The sequence below is a fragment of the Aythya fuligula genome, chromosome 2, assembly GCF_009819795.1.
Source record: "Aythya fuligula isolate bAytFul2 chromosome 2, bAytFul2.pri, whole genome shotgun sequence".
Lineage (NCBI taxonomy): Eukaryota > Metazoa > Chordata > Aves > Anseriformes > Anatidae > Aythya > Aythya fuligula.
In genome coordinates, this window is record NC_045560.1 from 64,562,233 (window position 1) to 64,579,443 (window position 17,211).

At 41.2% G+C, this 17,211-nt stretch overlaps 1 protein-coding gene across 1 annotated transcript in view; it reads right to left on the reverse strand.

Moving 5' to 3' along the window:
* PHACTR1 (phosphatase and actin regulator 1) overlaps positions 1-13,478 on the reverse strand; it is a 306,420-nt gene extending 292,942 nt beyond the window's left edge. Inside the window, exons 1-2 of the mRNA XM_032181577.1 lie at positions 13,366-13,478; positions 11,734-11,880 (exon numbers count right to left, since the gene is read on the reverse strand). Coding sequence (XP_032037468.1) covers positions 11,734-11,880; positions 13,366-13,477 — 259 coding nt within the window. The 5' untranslated portion in view covers position 13,478. The remainder of the gene's footprint in view (positions 1-11,733; positions 11,881-13,365) is intronic.
* Positions 13,479-17,211: the final 3,733 nt, after the last annotated feature.

The window sequence follows — 17,211 nt, forward strand, 5'->3', positions numbered from 1 at the left end:
GCTAACATGAAGAAGAAAACAGATAAGTTCTTTTAGTAAAAACTGCTAGTTCTCCAACATCAAAACAAAAATGACTCCAATGAAGTCTTCAGAAGTGAGGACAAATACTTTAGACAGAGCACCCACTTTACCACAAGGACTTAAGGTAGGGGATTCCTAATGAAAACAGAAAAAAATCAGAGGACTTTGACAGCAGCAAGTGGTTAGTACTCGGGTTTTAGTTTACAGATGAGAATAAAAACTTTTATGAGATACATAAATACTTACACAGTTGCACCACAAGGTACAAAAGATCTAGCAAGAAAAAATATCTGTCTCAAAATATTCTGTACATATAGGTTTAATAGAAACTCTTTTGGGAACTTTCTGTGGGAAATATTAAGAGACGTTAAATAAGAAAAATACAATCCTCTAAAACCCACTAATCAGGAAACGCAGAAACATGCACCATTCCGTCCTAGCACAAAGAAGCATCTTTCTTCAGTCCACTCTTCTTTTCAAGGAAAGAAATACACCTTAGTGATTCAATCCACTTTGTCTGTTCTTCCCTCACTCCATGCATGCAATGCCTTCCATGAAAATGTCCTGATCATTCCCAAAATTTGGAGAGGGAAAATGTGGGTAAGTAAAATTTCTAAGCTCACTTATTCATTTCACTGGGATTAGAGAAAGACACGGTATCGGTTCTCTCTCCACCACACTCACCTTTTCTTTCTGAGTTCTAGGTCTTTTGAGTTTCTGCCTCTGGGAAAGGACATACAAGCAGGTAGGAGATGACTTTTCCTGAGTCTTCAGGACACACTTGAAGGCAGCATAAGGACAACAGATATGTTTTTGTGTTCATTGACTCACATGTTGGTTACGTGGCCACACTGTAAGTAGGAGTAATAGCAACAGTAACACTTTTCTTCAGAGATAAAAAAAAATATACCAGGGATACTTCATTACAGTCCTGGATCTCCTTCTACTAGACCTATGTTAGCTAAACAAAGATATCAAAGTTGATGTAAGCTACTGAGAACACTTTTCTTGAGATCCAACCTACATTTGCTTAATCCACTTTAAACCTCTGCCCTAGAATGTAAAATTCTAATGGGGGTAAAACACTCAGTTCCCAAATGCAAACCATCACCACATACCATTTAACAGGGGAAGTTGCATACACACTAATGGCTATGGTACACTGAAGCACTATCACACACATAAACCTCATCCATTATTTTCACACAAGTGAACAAACAAGACTGAATGTATTCCAACACGGTGGCAAAAAATTACATGGGATGTTGGATTTTTTGAATGATATATCTTGCTAAAGCAACTCTGGAGTTTACTATGGCTAATACTGTCACCATGTCCACTTAGCATGTGCCTCCATCCCCTTCCGACACTAATCTTTCTCTTTGTTATGAGCCTTAATGAAAGATAAGTGTCTCCTTATTCACTACACTGATAGCTAGTAAGACTTTTTATTCTAGTGGGCAGAGGGAAGAAAGGGGTTTAAAAGCAGGACACATCTCTGGAAAGGTAAGCCACCAGGTCCTGCATTCTGCTCCCTCTGAACACTAAGCACTATTTCAAATTGCAGTTGGCTACGGACACCAGTAAGCATTGCCAAGAAAAGCCACACAGAGAAACACAACCTGAAACAACTAAGAGGAAGAAGCAGCTAACTGCTCCTGACCTGCCTGCGACTGCCTTGGGCAATTGCAAGAACAAGTGCACACTTTCCCCACGCTACCCACTGCAAGCCTTGCAACTCCTGCTGGTAGCAGACAGATCCCGCATGCTCCTGAGGCTGCTGACACCGGTCCCTATGGATGTCTGGGACCACTGCACGGAATGCTGCTAAAAATATGTTTCTGCTGCCTAGGGCACCATTAACTGGCAGCAGCTAAGCTCAGCAAGCCCTGCCATTTCTCAGTGGCACCCTGTGCTCTAGGCCACCTTAACCTCAGGGACTCCTTCCCCCAGTTTGCTAGCATTTCATACTACATGTTAACAAAAAGCTGTATTCCAGCTGTGTAATGATGTTTCCCGACCAAACAGTTCTCTTGCTCTCCCCTTGGGTCTCCTTAGCACTGACAGAGCTGTTGCACATGCTGCTTCCATTGGGAAAAGCTTTCAAGGTTGGGCCCCAAGGTCACTCAGTGATCCCTATCTTGTTTCCTTTCAAAAATAAACATTATTTATAAATTAATTTGTTCCAAAAATTATTGTTTGTAGCAATCTTATTGAATTAATTCCACAGAGTGACTTGTTTTTTTGAGCTTTGAGCTAAGACTGAGTTACAAATCAGGCCTTATTGATTTCTTTTTGCCTTTCAATTGCACACCCCCATTTTGAAAATTATCAGTTAACCCCATTTAATTTTTTATTATTTTTATAATGCTCAAAGATTCTGTTGTGCTTCCACACAGAGAAAATTAAAGTCATCAATTCCTTTCCACTTATTTTTGGCTATTTCAACCTAATGAATAATTGTGATAATTCTGAAACATTTTTTTTTTTTTTTGAGAAATGTTCATCACGTTAGTGAAATCTAAGAAGTGTCCTCGTGACTAGTGTAAGTCATGAGGAATATATGCTGATGAACAAGCATGGTGATAAAACAAAATTAAATTGTTCATGGGTGGCAGAACATACCAAATTTCTTTAAATATAAACTATGACTACTTATTAGCAGCTTGATTTAGTTTATTTGTAGCTCTTCACACCTCAGTATTTTCAGTAAACTATCTTTACCCACAACAAACCAAAGAGTGCTCACATAGCAGAGAGTAGGAGCAAATCACGCTGAGGAATTATTGGTTTGCTTGGGTTCAGGGATGCACCTTGCAGATTATCATAGATATTCTACAAATACAGGGTGATCAATCCAAGCCCTAAGCTCCCGATGGAAGAATGCATATTTGTCAACTCACAACCCAGTACAGACAGCCCTCAAAAAGCTGTAGGCTCACATATTGCTGTTGCCAGCACACATAGCCCTGACAAATGCAAGAAAATTAAAAAGATGGCAGGGAAAGAGAGAGGACGACAACAACCAGATCCCACAAGGCGCAGAAATTAAGGGCACTGCACAAGAAATTCAACTGCAGACCTCTTCACAAGGGGTTGATGGAGTGCGAAGCATGACCATTACACCCACATGCTCCTGGGGCTGAGCACGGGGGAGAGCCAAGCTCCTCCAACCATGACAGATGCCTCCTGCATCAGCCACACTGAGATCTCTGCATTGGTTTCCAGCACTTTTATAGTGCAAAAAGAATTGTGAATCAAGCAGGGGAGGGGGAAAGTGCATATGAAAACTGTACTACTATGCTCTGATCATGGAAAACAAACGACCATTACCCATGTCAGATGGAAGTAATCTCTTTCTCTAGAAAAACCGCAATATAACTTAATTTCTCATTTCATCCTAACTTGGGGCCTATTTTCTGTTCTGAGAACAATTCCTATTGTTTACTTCAAAGTTGTAGCAAAATGGGACCAGCTTAAGATATATTCATTTAACTTAAGGCTGTCTCTGGTGGCTTAATATTATTATAGCACTTGACTAAACTCGGTGAGGTTTTTTTTTTTACTGACCAAGGGAACATCAGAGCATTTTCCCTGGGACATACAATCCAGTCAGTTCTCACATGTAACCATCTGTAGACTCCTTACCATCCCTCACCTTTTTTCCCACAGAACAGAAACAAGAACATATAAGCAAACATGTGCCACACTTAACCAGATCCACCCTGGTGTGGGGCATCAAGCTTGCATCAGGGTTTAACTCTTTCCAACACTGTAGCAAAGAATTAGACTTGATGAAATTTCTCTTCCATTTTAATAATATATCAAGTATTTAATTTGCTTATGAACTATTAACCACATATCTGAGTGTCCAAGTACTGTAAGCAATAATTGCAAAAATCATATTGCATTATAAATTATGCATAGATTTTCTGGTTAACTGAAACGTGCTGCAGTCATTGCCCACCATAGTTAAAATGATGTGTCCATATAGAATGTCAACATGAGAACATTTGTCACATAGTTCCCATATTTAATATACTTCATAACTAGAATAAAACAACAGTCTGGAGTGTAGAAGACACAAAATCAGTTCATTTTTCAACGTTGCTTCCTTATTTTCTTGCTGAATTTGCTACTCATTAAAAATCTTAGGCCATCACCTTCATTTTGATTCTTATAGTTTAAGTTGTAATATCAAGAAACGAAAGTTATTACAATGCCCATAATATAACGTCTGCGCTACAGGTAATAATTACTTTCTTTCAAATATTCAATAACATTGGTTCCATAAAGAAACCCAGGGAAGGCAGACATGTATGGAAGGTCAAACTATAGCCTCAGCATATCAATATACAACAAGACCATCAATGCACTCCAAATGAAATCAATAAAACTACAGGATTACAAATGGTGAATTGCAAATAATTTTACCCTAAAAGTATTCTGCATGAAGAAATAAAAATAGTCGACCACATTAACAAATTGTATTACCATGTAAATAAAACATAACTAACACACTTTGCACCTTAAGAGAAGTACTGTTCTGAATGTTCACCACCAAGAAAATACGAGCACGGGCAAGTATAACATTCCACACTGATTCCATGCTCTGAAGTCTAAGCACAAGAAACAACTGTTAGTAACAGAAAATTTCATTAACTCTGGAATTTTTTTGTTATCTGTAAACTGACAGCCCAGGACATTCTTTCCATATCATCAACTTCTGTCATACTGCAAAAAAGTTACAACCTTTAACACCGATTCTGAAGGCATTATTACTTACATACCTAGCTGTATTACTGTCAGTAGTCCCGATGAAACCAATTAGTTGACTCAGAGTAATTAAGCATTAGAGCTAATTATACCTGTTACTGGGAATTAGGCCTTTTCTTTTTTACTAGATTTTACAGCTAATAATTCTGAATAGAGTTGCTAGTTCTGACAATTTTATCTGAAGTTTTAGTAAAGGTGTTTTCCTTAAAGTCCTGGTTTCAAGAAGAAAACCGTGGCTCCTGATAAAACAAGAAATATTAAAGGATTGTGCAGTCCTTGCAGGACTACATTTGCCTATGTTAACCCAACAAGCTCGTCAAGCACAAGGCAAATAAAGAGAGAACTTCTTACTTCAGCAAATTCTGTTACATCAATTTTCATGAAGGTTACCAACAAAGCACTACAGCAGTCATAAAACAGTACATAATGCAGACAGCAGTAAAAGGCACCAGCTCTGCACATTCTGATCCACAAACAAACTTCTACCTTCCTTCTACCTCCTGTCAGAGTTGTTCCATGGCAATGTCAGTGTTATTGACTGCACTGGTGTGAGTTGCCTCCCTGACACAGAAAGCTGATGCACATGTGCAAGTGCTGCAAGAATGGATAAAATGTAGATGGTATTTTTTTAGCTGATTCCAGCACCTTATCCAGCACTCTGAGAAATGGATGTTGTAGATTTTTCTTCTTGCCAGATCCTTCACTTTGACTAACTCTGCTTCTCCCTTCAAATTGTCCCCAGTTGTGTTTGTTAACTAAAGCATTAACACTTCTTGGTGTGATGATGGCTGGTAAAGCACAGGGACCTCTCCCCTTTACATGACTTCGTGAGCCTTTTAACTTATTCCCATCTGGCACCCCTTTAAGAAACTTAGGGCCATATTTCTTAAGCCAAAGGTCTCCAAAGTCAAGTCCAAGAGAGAAGAGTATCAGTTGCTGTTAGGACCTCAAAACAGAACATCTACCTGTCACATAGGATGTTGATCTTAAGGCATTTTCAGCAACTCCACTTAGCCCCAGAAAGGGCCTTTTATCTCAATTGGCATACTCTTGTCATACAATGCATGGAGCACAGTTTAGAGGCTTGTTTTAAGTGGTGTGTGCTCTTTTTCCTGGGTTTGGAAGGCAGGCACAAAACAAGGGCTGTGTAAAAATTTGGTTTTTAGCTATATTGCAACATAAGCAGCTTTAAAGCTAATGGTCATAATTCCATTGATCCAAAGGGCAGGTGCAAGTTTTGGTAATGCAAAGCCTGATGACAAAAGAGGCCAGATGTTCAGACCCTTTTATACAGGTATTCAGAAATGCTTTGACAAATCCAATGATTTGGCTTCATCTGTACAAGAGGATCTCCATGACAATAACCTGAGGGAGTGATTACAGCAGAGATAAAGGTGGAATCTTTCCAAGCATGCATTGCTACTAATCCTTCTCCAAAAAGAAATAAATCATCCCGCACTCATTAGAAAGCCTGCTATTGCATGTTTCTCCCGTTTTTCTGGGCGCAGCCTTTTCTACCTGAAATCATAAACCCACTATAATTTGGAAGTATTTTTAAAAATACAAATACGCCTTTCAGATTACCACTTCAGCATCATCTCTAATCTGTTAGCTCTATGAATCCAAAGTAGTCTAATTAGTTTTTGTATCACTCCAAGGATTAGATATTCTAATCATGAAACCATGCAGAAAGCTTTCTTGTAGTTATACAGAAACACACGTTGGATAAACAGGAACAAAAAAAAAAAGCATAACTCCCTAATATTTAATACGACTACAATGATGATTAATTGGGTTAGTGTAGCAAATCATATGTAAGGATGACCACAGGCAAATTCAGAAACAGATTTTTTTTAATCTGATGATGAGTTTTTAGAAAAAAATACAAATGGATGGGATGGAGATTTCCTGCAGAAAATCCAGTCATTTCATTTTGCTTTCCCATTTTTAAGACTTTACCCACCTCAGTGGGCTGTATAAATACTCTTTCTTGCTTTACACAGTGACAAAACCAAGTACACAACTTGCTCTTTGATCACTGCAGAGAAATGTACTTTAATTCTTTTAGATAAATCAACATGTATGAGGCTAAGACACATGACATTATCATTTCATTAGAAAAGAAAACTATACATCATTTTACCCTCTGAAAAGTATTCAGCGTAGCTCCAAAGCTATATAATGGAATGAATACAGAAATACAAATAATAACCAGGCAGCCTACCATGAAGACTGTAAGAAACGCTATGGCACTAAAAGACTGTAAAACGTGCCAGCACAGTGAAAATAGAAGCAGCTTTGGGTTTCAACTTTGTGCACAGTTCAGACTGGGTAAATTCCTGCGTATGAAATCCACAGCCACTCTTCCACATTCTTTGTGTCCTGGCTTCCCTCCCCCACCAGCCCTGCATCACAGAAACAACCAACTATGAACATTTCCCAGATCGCTAACATTTGTCTTAGCCATTCAGCAGTTTCTGCCAGGATTCTCCTCCTCCTTTACACCCTGTGAATTAATTCTGCTTGCAGCAGCACTAATGCAAGCTGCTGTGGGCTTGTTTTTTTCCCCTCCCCAACGTGAGTAAATCATCATCACTTAAGAACAGTAAATGGCATTGAATTGACTTGCTTTTCTAGATGCAAAGATCTTTCTTCCCTCCACATGGCAAAATTATGCTGAGCCTCTCAATCCGTTCCCCTCATCTTTGCTTTCCCAGATTGCATTCCAGGAGAACATGTGACTACATACAAAGATATAAAGCAGATCTTTCATCATTGAAGAGAAGCAGAGATGTTTACTTCTACAGTCTGATACGGATATCTAGTTCAAGCCAGCAGATGACTTAGGAGGATCCAGCCACTTCAGCGAGATCTCTGAGAAACTTCAGTATACTTCAAACCTGTGCCGTGCCTCAGAGCAGACTGAGCCAGCAGGGCTCCACAGTTGGCACCATTTGCAAGACCCTACTCGGCCCGTTCCTGTAGACACCTCCCTCCCCACTTTCAGAGCCCAGCTGCTGCACCTCTCTGGTCACAGGTTTCTGTTCAGTTGCACCACTTTCCCATGCTTTTAAGGCTGGGTTGGGAGGGTGTTAAAATTCAAAAGCTCCCCTCCTCTCGTTTCACAGCAGAGACTAAATATATTCCTTCTGTCGGAATGTCCCCTGTTTCCTGACCCCTTGCACAGCTACTGTAGTCATTCTGCCCTTATAGCTTCTCCAAGGCACTGGCTTTCCTTCTCCCCAGGTTTTCACTGCCAGGTTAAATTCTATGTGGACAACCAACCTTGTTCAAACAAAGACTGGCATTTGGTGACCTCCCTGAACCATCTCAGGAAGGTCCCATGGCAGCTGAGATAAAGATGACTTCTTACTCCATTTAAAAATAAGTCTGTTTGCAAAAATCAACTCTCAAAGGAGTGCAGTACAAACCTTGCTCTTTTTCAGCTAGGAAGGAGTAAGAGTATCTATCTGTGTATAGAAGCAAAACTGGTCAGGTCAACTCAACGTGTTAGACCCCCCTGCAGCCCACAGACACTATAAAGGGGATGGCAGAAGAAAAACTCACACATATTAGATCATTTAGTGAGAGTTGTGTTTCCTTACCAGTCGTGACTTCTGCTAGTTTATCAAACTTGAAAGCTACCTATCATGCACTGCCACTATAGAAGTCCAGTATTTTGCAACAAGAGGAATATAAACAGGTCAAAACCTCTAAAAACACATTAGCTTCCTAGATGGCACAGTCCCAGGAAAGAGATTATGCTATTAAACAGTTGTTACAGATGGAGGCCCAGGTTTTCGGAAGCAATTTGGGATTAGCTTCTAGGTGCCTGAATAAGAAAGTTAGAAAGAAAATTTGAAAACTGCTTTTAAGAAGATGCATACTAAAAGCTAAAGATGGATGTTAAGAAATGGAGCTATGCCAGACTGCTAGCCATAATAAAGAAAACAAAAGACGGCCACCCAAAAGCAAGAGAGCATTCTACATTCCTCTAGTGTGGCACCAGAGGAAGTCTTTCAGAAAATTTAAAAATTAATTTCTGCATGTGGACTGATTCATTATCAAATATGCAAAAAGAACTTGTACCTGTCTATAGCTTTATGATGTTATGCAGCCACATTATTTTTGGCAGAAGAGGTAATTTAAATCCTTCGGGAAACATTATCCTCTTGATATAAACACATCACTCAGATTAATAGGATTTGTTTATGTATAGCAGTAGGGAGAATAACCCCGAGATTGGAAAACTGCTTTGTCTTTTAATCAGTTTGGGAAGAACAGCAAAAAATATATACTGAGGACAAGTAATTGAAGAGCATTTGTTAACTCCTACTAAGTAATAATTGTGAGTTAATTGATAAATATTTAGAAACAGACAAACCATAATACTTTGGACAAAAAAAAAAAAGCAAAACTGTAAGAATGTTCTAAAGAGAAGGGCTGGTAGAATATGCACTGTTAATCACCTATAATTTTTATTTTTTTTTTTTAACAGTCTGGACCAAATCTGTGCTATCCCCAAACTGTATAATTGACTCTATGTACGCAATTTCTCAGTTGCTCAACAATACAGATATTAGCAGTAATGGTATAATTATAACCTACAGCTTAAGTAGATAAAAAACTGCTAGTTCTTAACCAGTGACTGTAATTAAGATTGGAGAAGGGTAGTATTCACTACATCTGCTTAGTATCCAATTTTATTAATGAAACATAAGTTCCAATACAGCAAAGCAGCTGTGTGCTGCATCCCACCCCTGACCATATCCTGAAAGGAGACAATGAGGGGGCAATGCAACCCAACTTGTAGCAGCTGTAGGAAAAAACAAAAACAAAAAAAAAAACACCACCACAGCTCTGTAAGCAGTGGTTGAGCACCAGCTGTAGACACGGGATGCATGAAAAGGAAAGCAAGCAATAATCACATAAAGGAAGAAGTTATTTCCTGTGCCCTAAGTATCACTTTACTTTCAGCTGGGTCAAGGAAAAAGCACTGCTTCCTCTTCAGCACCTTCCCCAGCACAGGCAGAGGAAGAGGCAGAAGCCCCGTGGGGCCAACCCAACGCCTGGGGATGGCAGCAAGGCTAGGGACAGCGCCGATTCAGCACCACGGGCGGCGGACAGTGCCCACGGGGAAATTGACGAAATTGGGTGGTTCACACCCCAAAAATGGGGCAAAAAAAAATCACCCTGTGGCTGCCTGGCGGAATTCACCAACGCAGACTTTCTGAGCAGTGAAAGCAAAAGCTGAGGAACGAAGCGGGCACCACTGGCATGTTTCACTCGCTTTGGCTCACTTGCTCTGTACTGGTTGCTAAGCAAAAATTATATTTTTTTAAAGCTCAAAACTACTCACTGCCAGATGGATTACTGAAAACACACACCTGCACTGCTTAAAACACTTTTCATTTATATATCTTGATATGCCAATACTACTTTCTTCAATTATTTCTTTTAAAGGAATACCAGGTTTGAAAGTAAAGACAAATTTGAGCTAGCAGGGGAAAGGGGAGGAACAGGAAGAAGCTAAGTGTAATTATCAAATTTTCCAGTGGATTGCAGGAAAGAGGTACCTAGGGACTTGCATGTCCTCAGGAACTTGTAGTAAAAACAGCATGCCCAGCTCAGCATAGAGATGTGAAGCACCAGGTGACCTGAAGGTGTCTTGCTCTTAACTGGTTTATCTATTTTTAACTACGTGACATAACATTACCTGTGACAGCACAAGCCAGCTCAGGGTTATTTCAGCAATCAAACAACCATACACAGCCTCATGTGATTTACACCTTACTTGCAGTGCTGCTTTCTGTTCGCACTCCCAGTTCTTCAGGCCTGAAAGGTGGCATCTCACCCTGCACTCCAGCCTGTGCTCTGAAATGGCACCCAACTTACCTACAGCTTGGTGTTTTTTTAAGAAGCCATGGTCAGAAAGAAATAACAACCCACTGTACGATGTAGCCAACTGCTCTGTTGATGGTAAAACCAAACCGTGTATTACCCATTACCAAGGGTATAACTACATTGAGTATGACAGGAGGGGGAGGGGAATCCATTCCATCACCAAATGGAGGAGAAAACACATCTCCATCACCTCCAACTTTCAGCTGGCTGAAAGGGGGGAGGAGGGATGGGGAAGGCTGCAGCATGGCAAGCAGCAGCTCTGAGGCAGCCCTTTTCCCCTCTCTGCTGGCAGGCTCAGCTGAAGAAGGGGTGGCACCACAGGGTATTACACAGTTAGGTCTGTTTGCTGCTGGGACAGGAGAGAGGCAGCAGTGGGGCTTCCTGGCTATTGATCCTCTCTCCCACCCCTCCAAACAGAGGAAGTGTGGTGTGGTGCAGAAACCCAACAGAAAGTACTTTGTTTTCCTCTGTTTTGGAGAGCAAATGAGCTCTGGTGTAGTTTGCTGTTGACAGAGCCCATAAGGGAAGAGAAGGTCAGGCAAGGAGGGAAAACAACAGGCCTGGCAGGAAAGGCAGAGGACAGTCACCACGTGTGGCATGAACAGGAGGGGACAGCCGAAATCCCAAAGGCGCCATGAGGAAGAGGCAGCTGAGAGGACAGTGCAGCAGTGGAGAAGGGGGACAGGAAGGCCGGGCAGGGAGGCTAGTCCCGAGGCCTGTGAGCATGGATGTGGAAATTTAGGCAGCTGACAAGGCAGACCGGAGAGCGGCCAGCAGAGACAATAGCAGACCTGGGGAGCCAGGGCAGCCGAGGCGAGCTGCACCCTCCAGGGCCAACCTCACCACACGGAGGGGATGAAGGGGAGGCAAGGCTGCCCGGCTGGGGTGGGCAAGCAGAGCAGGACCCCGAGCCCTGCGGGGATGCCCGGGTGGGCGGCTGGGGCTGGGGGCACACACAGGTGCGAAGCAGCCGCTCCGGGGGAGCTCGGTGGTGCCCCGTGTCCCCAAGCCCCTGGCCTCGAGGTCGCTCACCTGCCTCGAGGTTGAAGGAGATGCGGGCCTCGGCGAGGTAGGGGGTGTCGCTCTTGGAGCGGACGCGGCGGATGGGTCTGCGGTCGATGTCCTCCTCGGAAGATGCCGCCATTAATGTGGGCACGGTGAGCAGCGTGGCCCGGCGAGCTGGCGAGGGCGAGCGGGCGGCAGCGGGCAGCGGAGCGGGGCCGGAGGGGAGGGGAGGGGAGGGGGCGGTCGGGGTTGGGGGGGGGGAGGGGGGAGAGAGGACGGGGAAGGAGAGAGGGAGAAAGGAGCGGAGGGAGGGAGGGAGGGGGAGAGAGAGAGGGAAAACCCGTCAAGGATCCACGGACGGGAGTGGAGGCCCTACCCACTGCCCCCCCGCCCCCGGGAGGACAGCTCCTCCACGGAGGGAGGCCGGCCATGCAAGCCTCCCCCCTCCCCCGGCACTGCCCGGCACACCCCGGCCCTGCCCGACCCCCTCCCCGAGCACCCCCGCCTGGCCCGCGTGCTCCCCACCGCCTCAGCTGCCCCCTGAGCCCCATAGGGAGGCCGCGGCTTGTGGGGTCATCCATCGCCCCTTTCTCCCCTAAGCGGGGGTTTCTAACCTAGGCCAGGTGCCCGAAGCGAGGCAGAAGGGCCAAGAAGTTTCCAGAAACAGGCAATCTGTCCTGGCGTCTTGAAGCACCAACCTGGTTGAGGTTCCCTGTGCAGCATTTTTTTTTATTTTTGAACATCCTTCCCTTACAGGTGGGCACTTCATGCTTCAGTCATGCAGGCAGGTGAGTTTGAAAACCCACCTTTGTCTTCTCTATTTAATAGCTTCTGATAAATGTGTTAATTCTCTTCACGTGGATGTAGGCTGCCTGCCCCATTAGGGCACCAGTGTCAAATGGAAGCTCTAGATGTTAATGTAGGTGAAATTATTTAAAATGCTACTTTTCAAAAATGCTACATAAAGTGTTAAACACTTAAGAATGTGTTCCAGTGATTGTAGCAGTTCATCCTATCTAATTATTTTTTTATTATTATTTTATTTTTAACAGGAACACAGTCACTTAAGGTCAGTGAGTTGTCAGTATCTCAGAAATCTTTTGTTTTGGTCAGCTGCAATATCAAATGGAGCAGTGAATGCCAGGGGCTCAGCAACTCTGCAAGCAGCCATAGTGGCATTCACAGTTAGGAATTTTGCGAACAGCTTTCTCACTCATTCCTGCAAGATCAGCACTTTTCAGCCACCTTTCTGCCAATTGAACTGGTAGCTGTTTGGGGGTGTGCCGGATATTTTTCCATGGTTGTACTATTAGGTTTACCTGAAGTTTGCTGTTAGGACTAATCCCTTCATACAACTTTACGAGAACTTTCATGTTTCTGGATGACCAGAGTGGATGACATAAGATCTTGCTTGCAAAGCCATCCTCTTTGCTTTGATGTTACTAGCATAACCCAGCTAATGCAGGGGGAAATGTCCTATGTTAATAGAAATGCAGGTGTTCACAGCAAAACACCTGTGACATCCCTGGACCTCTGGTGAACCACCATACTACTGGCAAGCAAGGAGGTACCATCCAGTCCATGTGCATCTCAAAATAAATAAATAAATAAAAATCCAACAAAACCAGCATAGGCTGTTTGGGGAAGGGATAGTCTTACATGTGTCAAGGTTGAAGCAGATCCTAGCTTCTTCTAAGTATGGGGTGTCACTCTTAGACCGCAGTCTTCTAATGGGTCTCCGGTCTATGTCCTCCTCAGAAGAAGCCGACATCAGTGTGGGCACAGTGAGAAGAGTTGCCCGACGAGCTGATAAGAAAGAACGAACGAATGAAGAAGACGATAGAAGGAGAAAAGAGAAAATGAAAAGGGGAAAAAGGGTAAGGAAAAAAAAATAATAAAAAATAATAAAAAAGAAATAAAATTGTTTAATGGAAAAGAGAATCTGTAATACGTGGTAGATGAGGCTGTTTGCTGTGAGGTCCCTGCCTCACATGCTGCAGAATTTATGTTCTGCACCAAGTAATACAAAGAGCACAAAAGACTGATGCACTGTGTCCCCCCAAGACATAAGTAATACCCCTGTTTCGGACACGGATTTCCTCTTCACGGTTTGCTAGTTTTGCATCTTGCATCACTCTTCACAACTTGTCAACAGCCACAGTCCCTCCTTTTCTGAATACTGTGTTTGATACAGTGATATCTGAGTATCACTGAGGAAGTAGTTAAGTGTTCATTTAGTTTGCAGAAATTAGAGGGAGCTATGCTTGGAACACATGAAATGATGTGTACAACAGCTATCCAAAAACTCAATTCCTTGGTGTCTTAATTTGGGCACTCAAAATTAACAACTAATTTTTGTTCTTGATCACTCCATGTCTTAGTGTCTTAATTATGAATTGGGGAGAATCATTATTTTCTTTCAGTGGGTATTTTCTAAAAATATAAATTCATTAATATTTGTAAAGTGTTCATATATTTTAGTGAAGCACCAATGAAAACCCCATGAGCAAATTAATATTTCTATCTTCTCAACAGGCTCTAAGTGGCTTGGGGCCATGTCTTCAAGGAGGAGAAAGCAAAATATTTAATATTGTCTCATTTATTGAGTGCTGCCCACTGATGAAGCGAGTGGTAGGAGAGTAAAAAATTACAGTGTCATCATGCAATTAGAAATTGTACCATAATACATATGGATTTAGAGGCTGAATTAATGTTGTGGAAGGAACCTTCATTCTGGCATTGCATAAGTATTCGGCACTTGACCTTACAGCCTTGATAACGTCCCTTCAATGTAGGTGTTTTTTATGTGAAATGTAATGAGTGTCTGTTGATTGCTTTGGAAACTGAGCCTATAAATTACAAATCACAAACAGAAAAGCCCTATCAATATATCCACCTGACTAGAAAAAGGTTGTCACAAACGCTGGGCAGAATCTGTCTGATCACTGAAAGCTTGAGTACCATGCACAAGTACCCTGCCAGTATGCTGCTCGTCCCTCTACCCCATACAGAGTTGGAAAGAGAATTTCTACTGAAAGCCCATCCTTACCCTTGATGTGGGTCTATTAACATTATTGTGGGGCTCTGTAAGAGCCTATACTTCCTTAGATAAGAAGGTGCAGTAAAATCTAGGGCTTGAGAATTTCAAACTATCACATGCTATCCTTTTATTATGACATGGACTTTCAGAGAGCTGGTTTCAGCTCTGGTCTGCCACATGCGCACACATACATGCCCAAAAATCAGACCTGGCATGCCTTTGTGTTCAACCTTAAGAAGAGTCTAAACCATGGATATTTCTCATGGTTTGGGATCATCTGGCACAAGTCCTTATCTCAGGGCTTTTGTAAGTCACCACACTTCAAATAGCTAATAATGAACTCTATTTTCCTGCTGGGAATGGAGAGCACAACTGATGGTGACTAAGAGCAAATTTTGCAGCCTTGTAACTGCAATTCTTGCTTTAAAAAGTTTTTGAGTGTTCCAAATAATATCTGTCAATCAGAAGCCTTCAGATGCTTAAACCCTGAGTTAGGTGTTAGATAAGATAGCTTATAATTAATATGATTTAACAAAAGCTGTCACACTGTATTTTTCAATTTGCAGAATTACATAGGTTACCAAACAGGAAAATCTGTGCTGCTAGGGGTAGCAGTTATTTCTGGTCTAATTTATTTGTTTTCTGGTTTTAAATAGATTTCTTTCAAGTTTTTGCTCCCTCCTAACACAGCTTCTGAATTTGAAGTAAAAGCATAGGGCAAGAGTTGAATTTGATTTAATGAGGTCAGCTATTTAGATTAAGCTAAAGTAAACACTGCTATTAGACTGTAAACTATTACTCCATTGTAGCAGGGATGTACAATAATGAAGATGAAAGAGAATGGAAAATTTCTGCCACGGAGAATTTTGTGTACTGCATCATCAAATGTATACCAAAGGAATATTTATCTGTATATGAAGTCAACATTGCAAAAAGCATCTCATAAAAGAACCATGTAAAAGATTTGTCCTTTAAAACTGGTATGATCTAGCTATAGTTAAAGTCAGTGAAAGGCCACCCATGCACTTCAGGGGTGGCTGGATCACAGCACAGGAGACTATTCAGAAATAAACAAACAAACAAACAAACAAAAAACAACACCAAATTGCATACACATTTATTGTACACACAAGATAAGTGAGTTTTTCTGTATTCCTTTATAAATCATATTTTACCTTTTGGGTCAAAACACTGGGATCTGGTCTATACACATTTTGACTAGAGGTAGGTGGATGTTGGAAAATATTTCCTGGAGTATTATTTACATATTATTTTGACAACCATGATTATCTCCCCTTTATGTATATTATCAACTGCTTTCAAGAATGCCTGGAAATTTTAAATAAACATTGGAATATATTCAGAGGGAGCTAATGTGTTGGTGTTTTTTTGGCAATAAAAAACTAAGATCAATTATTTCACAGCTGTGGAACAGGAAGGTATAATTGACCACATTCAAATATCCATATGGTGACACTGAATATACATGAATGGCATGAATATACCTGTACACACTTTTCCTTATGACCCTGTGTCCATCACTGACAACCAACCAGTGTTTCTAGCTTGAGATACTTTCCACAAATGAGTTCAGCGTCTGCTACACATTTTTAGGAGATGGCTTTTCAGGAAAACTAGGAAATATCCCCTTGAAGGTGCTGGAGTACAGGAATGACATTATGATACATGTTAAGGGGCCCTCTTATGCTGCAAATGGATTTGAAAGCAGTGTCAGAAAACTCATTTCAAGCAGCCAGTCTAGCATTGCACAGAACACAACTTAGTCATTTTGGTTAAATTGTTTTGTTCCATTTGCATTGTTCCTGATGTGATAGGGTTATGCTACGATCAGTATGTTTTGCCAACATCAAGTTTGGTATTTGTTAGAAAGAGAAAAGAAGGTAGCTAATGGAGAAAAAAAATGAAAATAAAAATGCTGTAATATATGTAATGATGCTAGAATTGATTGCATATAATCTCATATTTGTTGTCTCAAAACACTGTATGTTATTGAAGTATGACACAAGCATGCATTTGGGAGAGGGGAATGGAAAATACATGAAGGATTGTAAGTGTGTGTTTAGAGACCTTTAAAACATGTAATTTCAATATGTTTAGTTACATCTGAAGGTGGTCCAGTTTCTGAATACTGTTTGAAAGTACCAAAAACATGGGGGACAGTTTGCAAAGAATTATTGGTGGTTTCTGTTTTTTCCATTAAAATACTTTTTCACATAATTTAATACAAATATTAGTACTAATTTTGATTGCCAAGAACTAGCTTTATGCTTTGAAAAGTTATAATATATTTTTTTAAGACTAATGTTTTTAGAAGAAATTTGGACATTTTTAATCAGAAAAATTTCTGAGGTGGAAAGTCATCCTCTTAAAATTATTTAAAGAAAATGTGAAATACTCATCTAGATTTTCTTGTCCACTTTTATTAATCAACTTTTACTGAAATG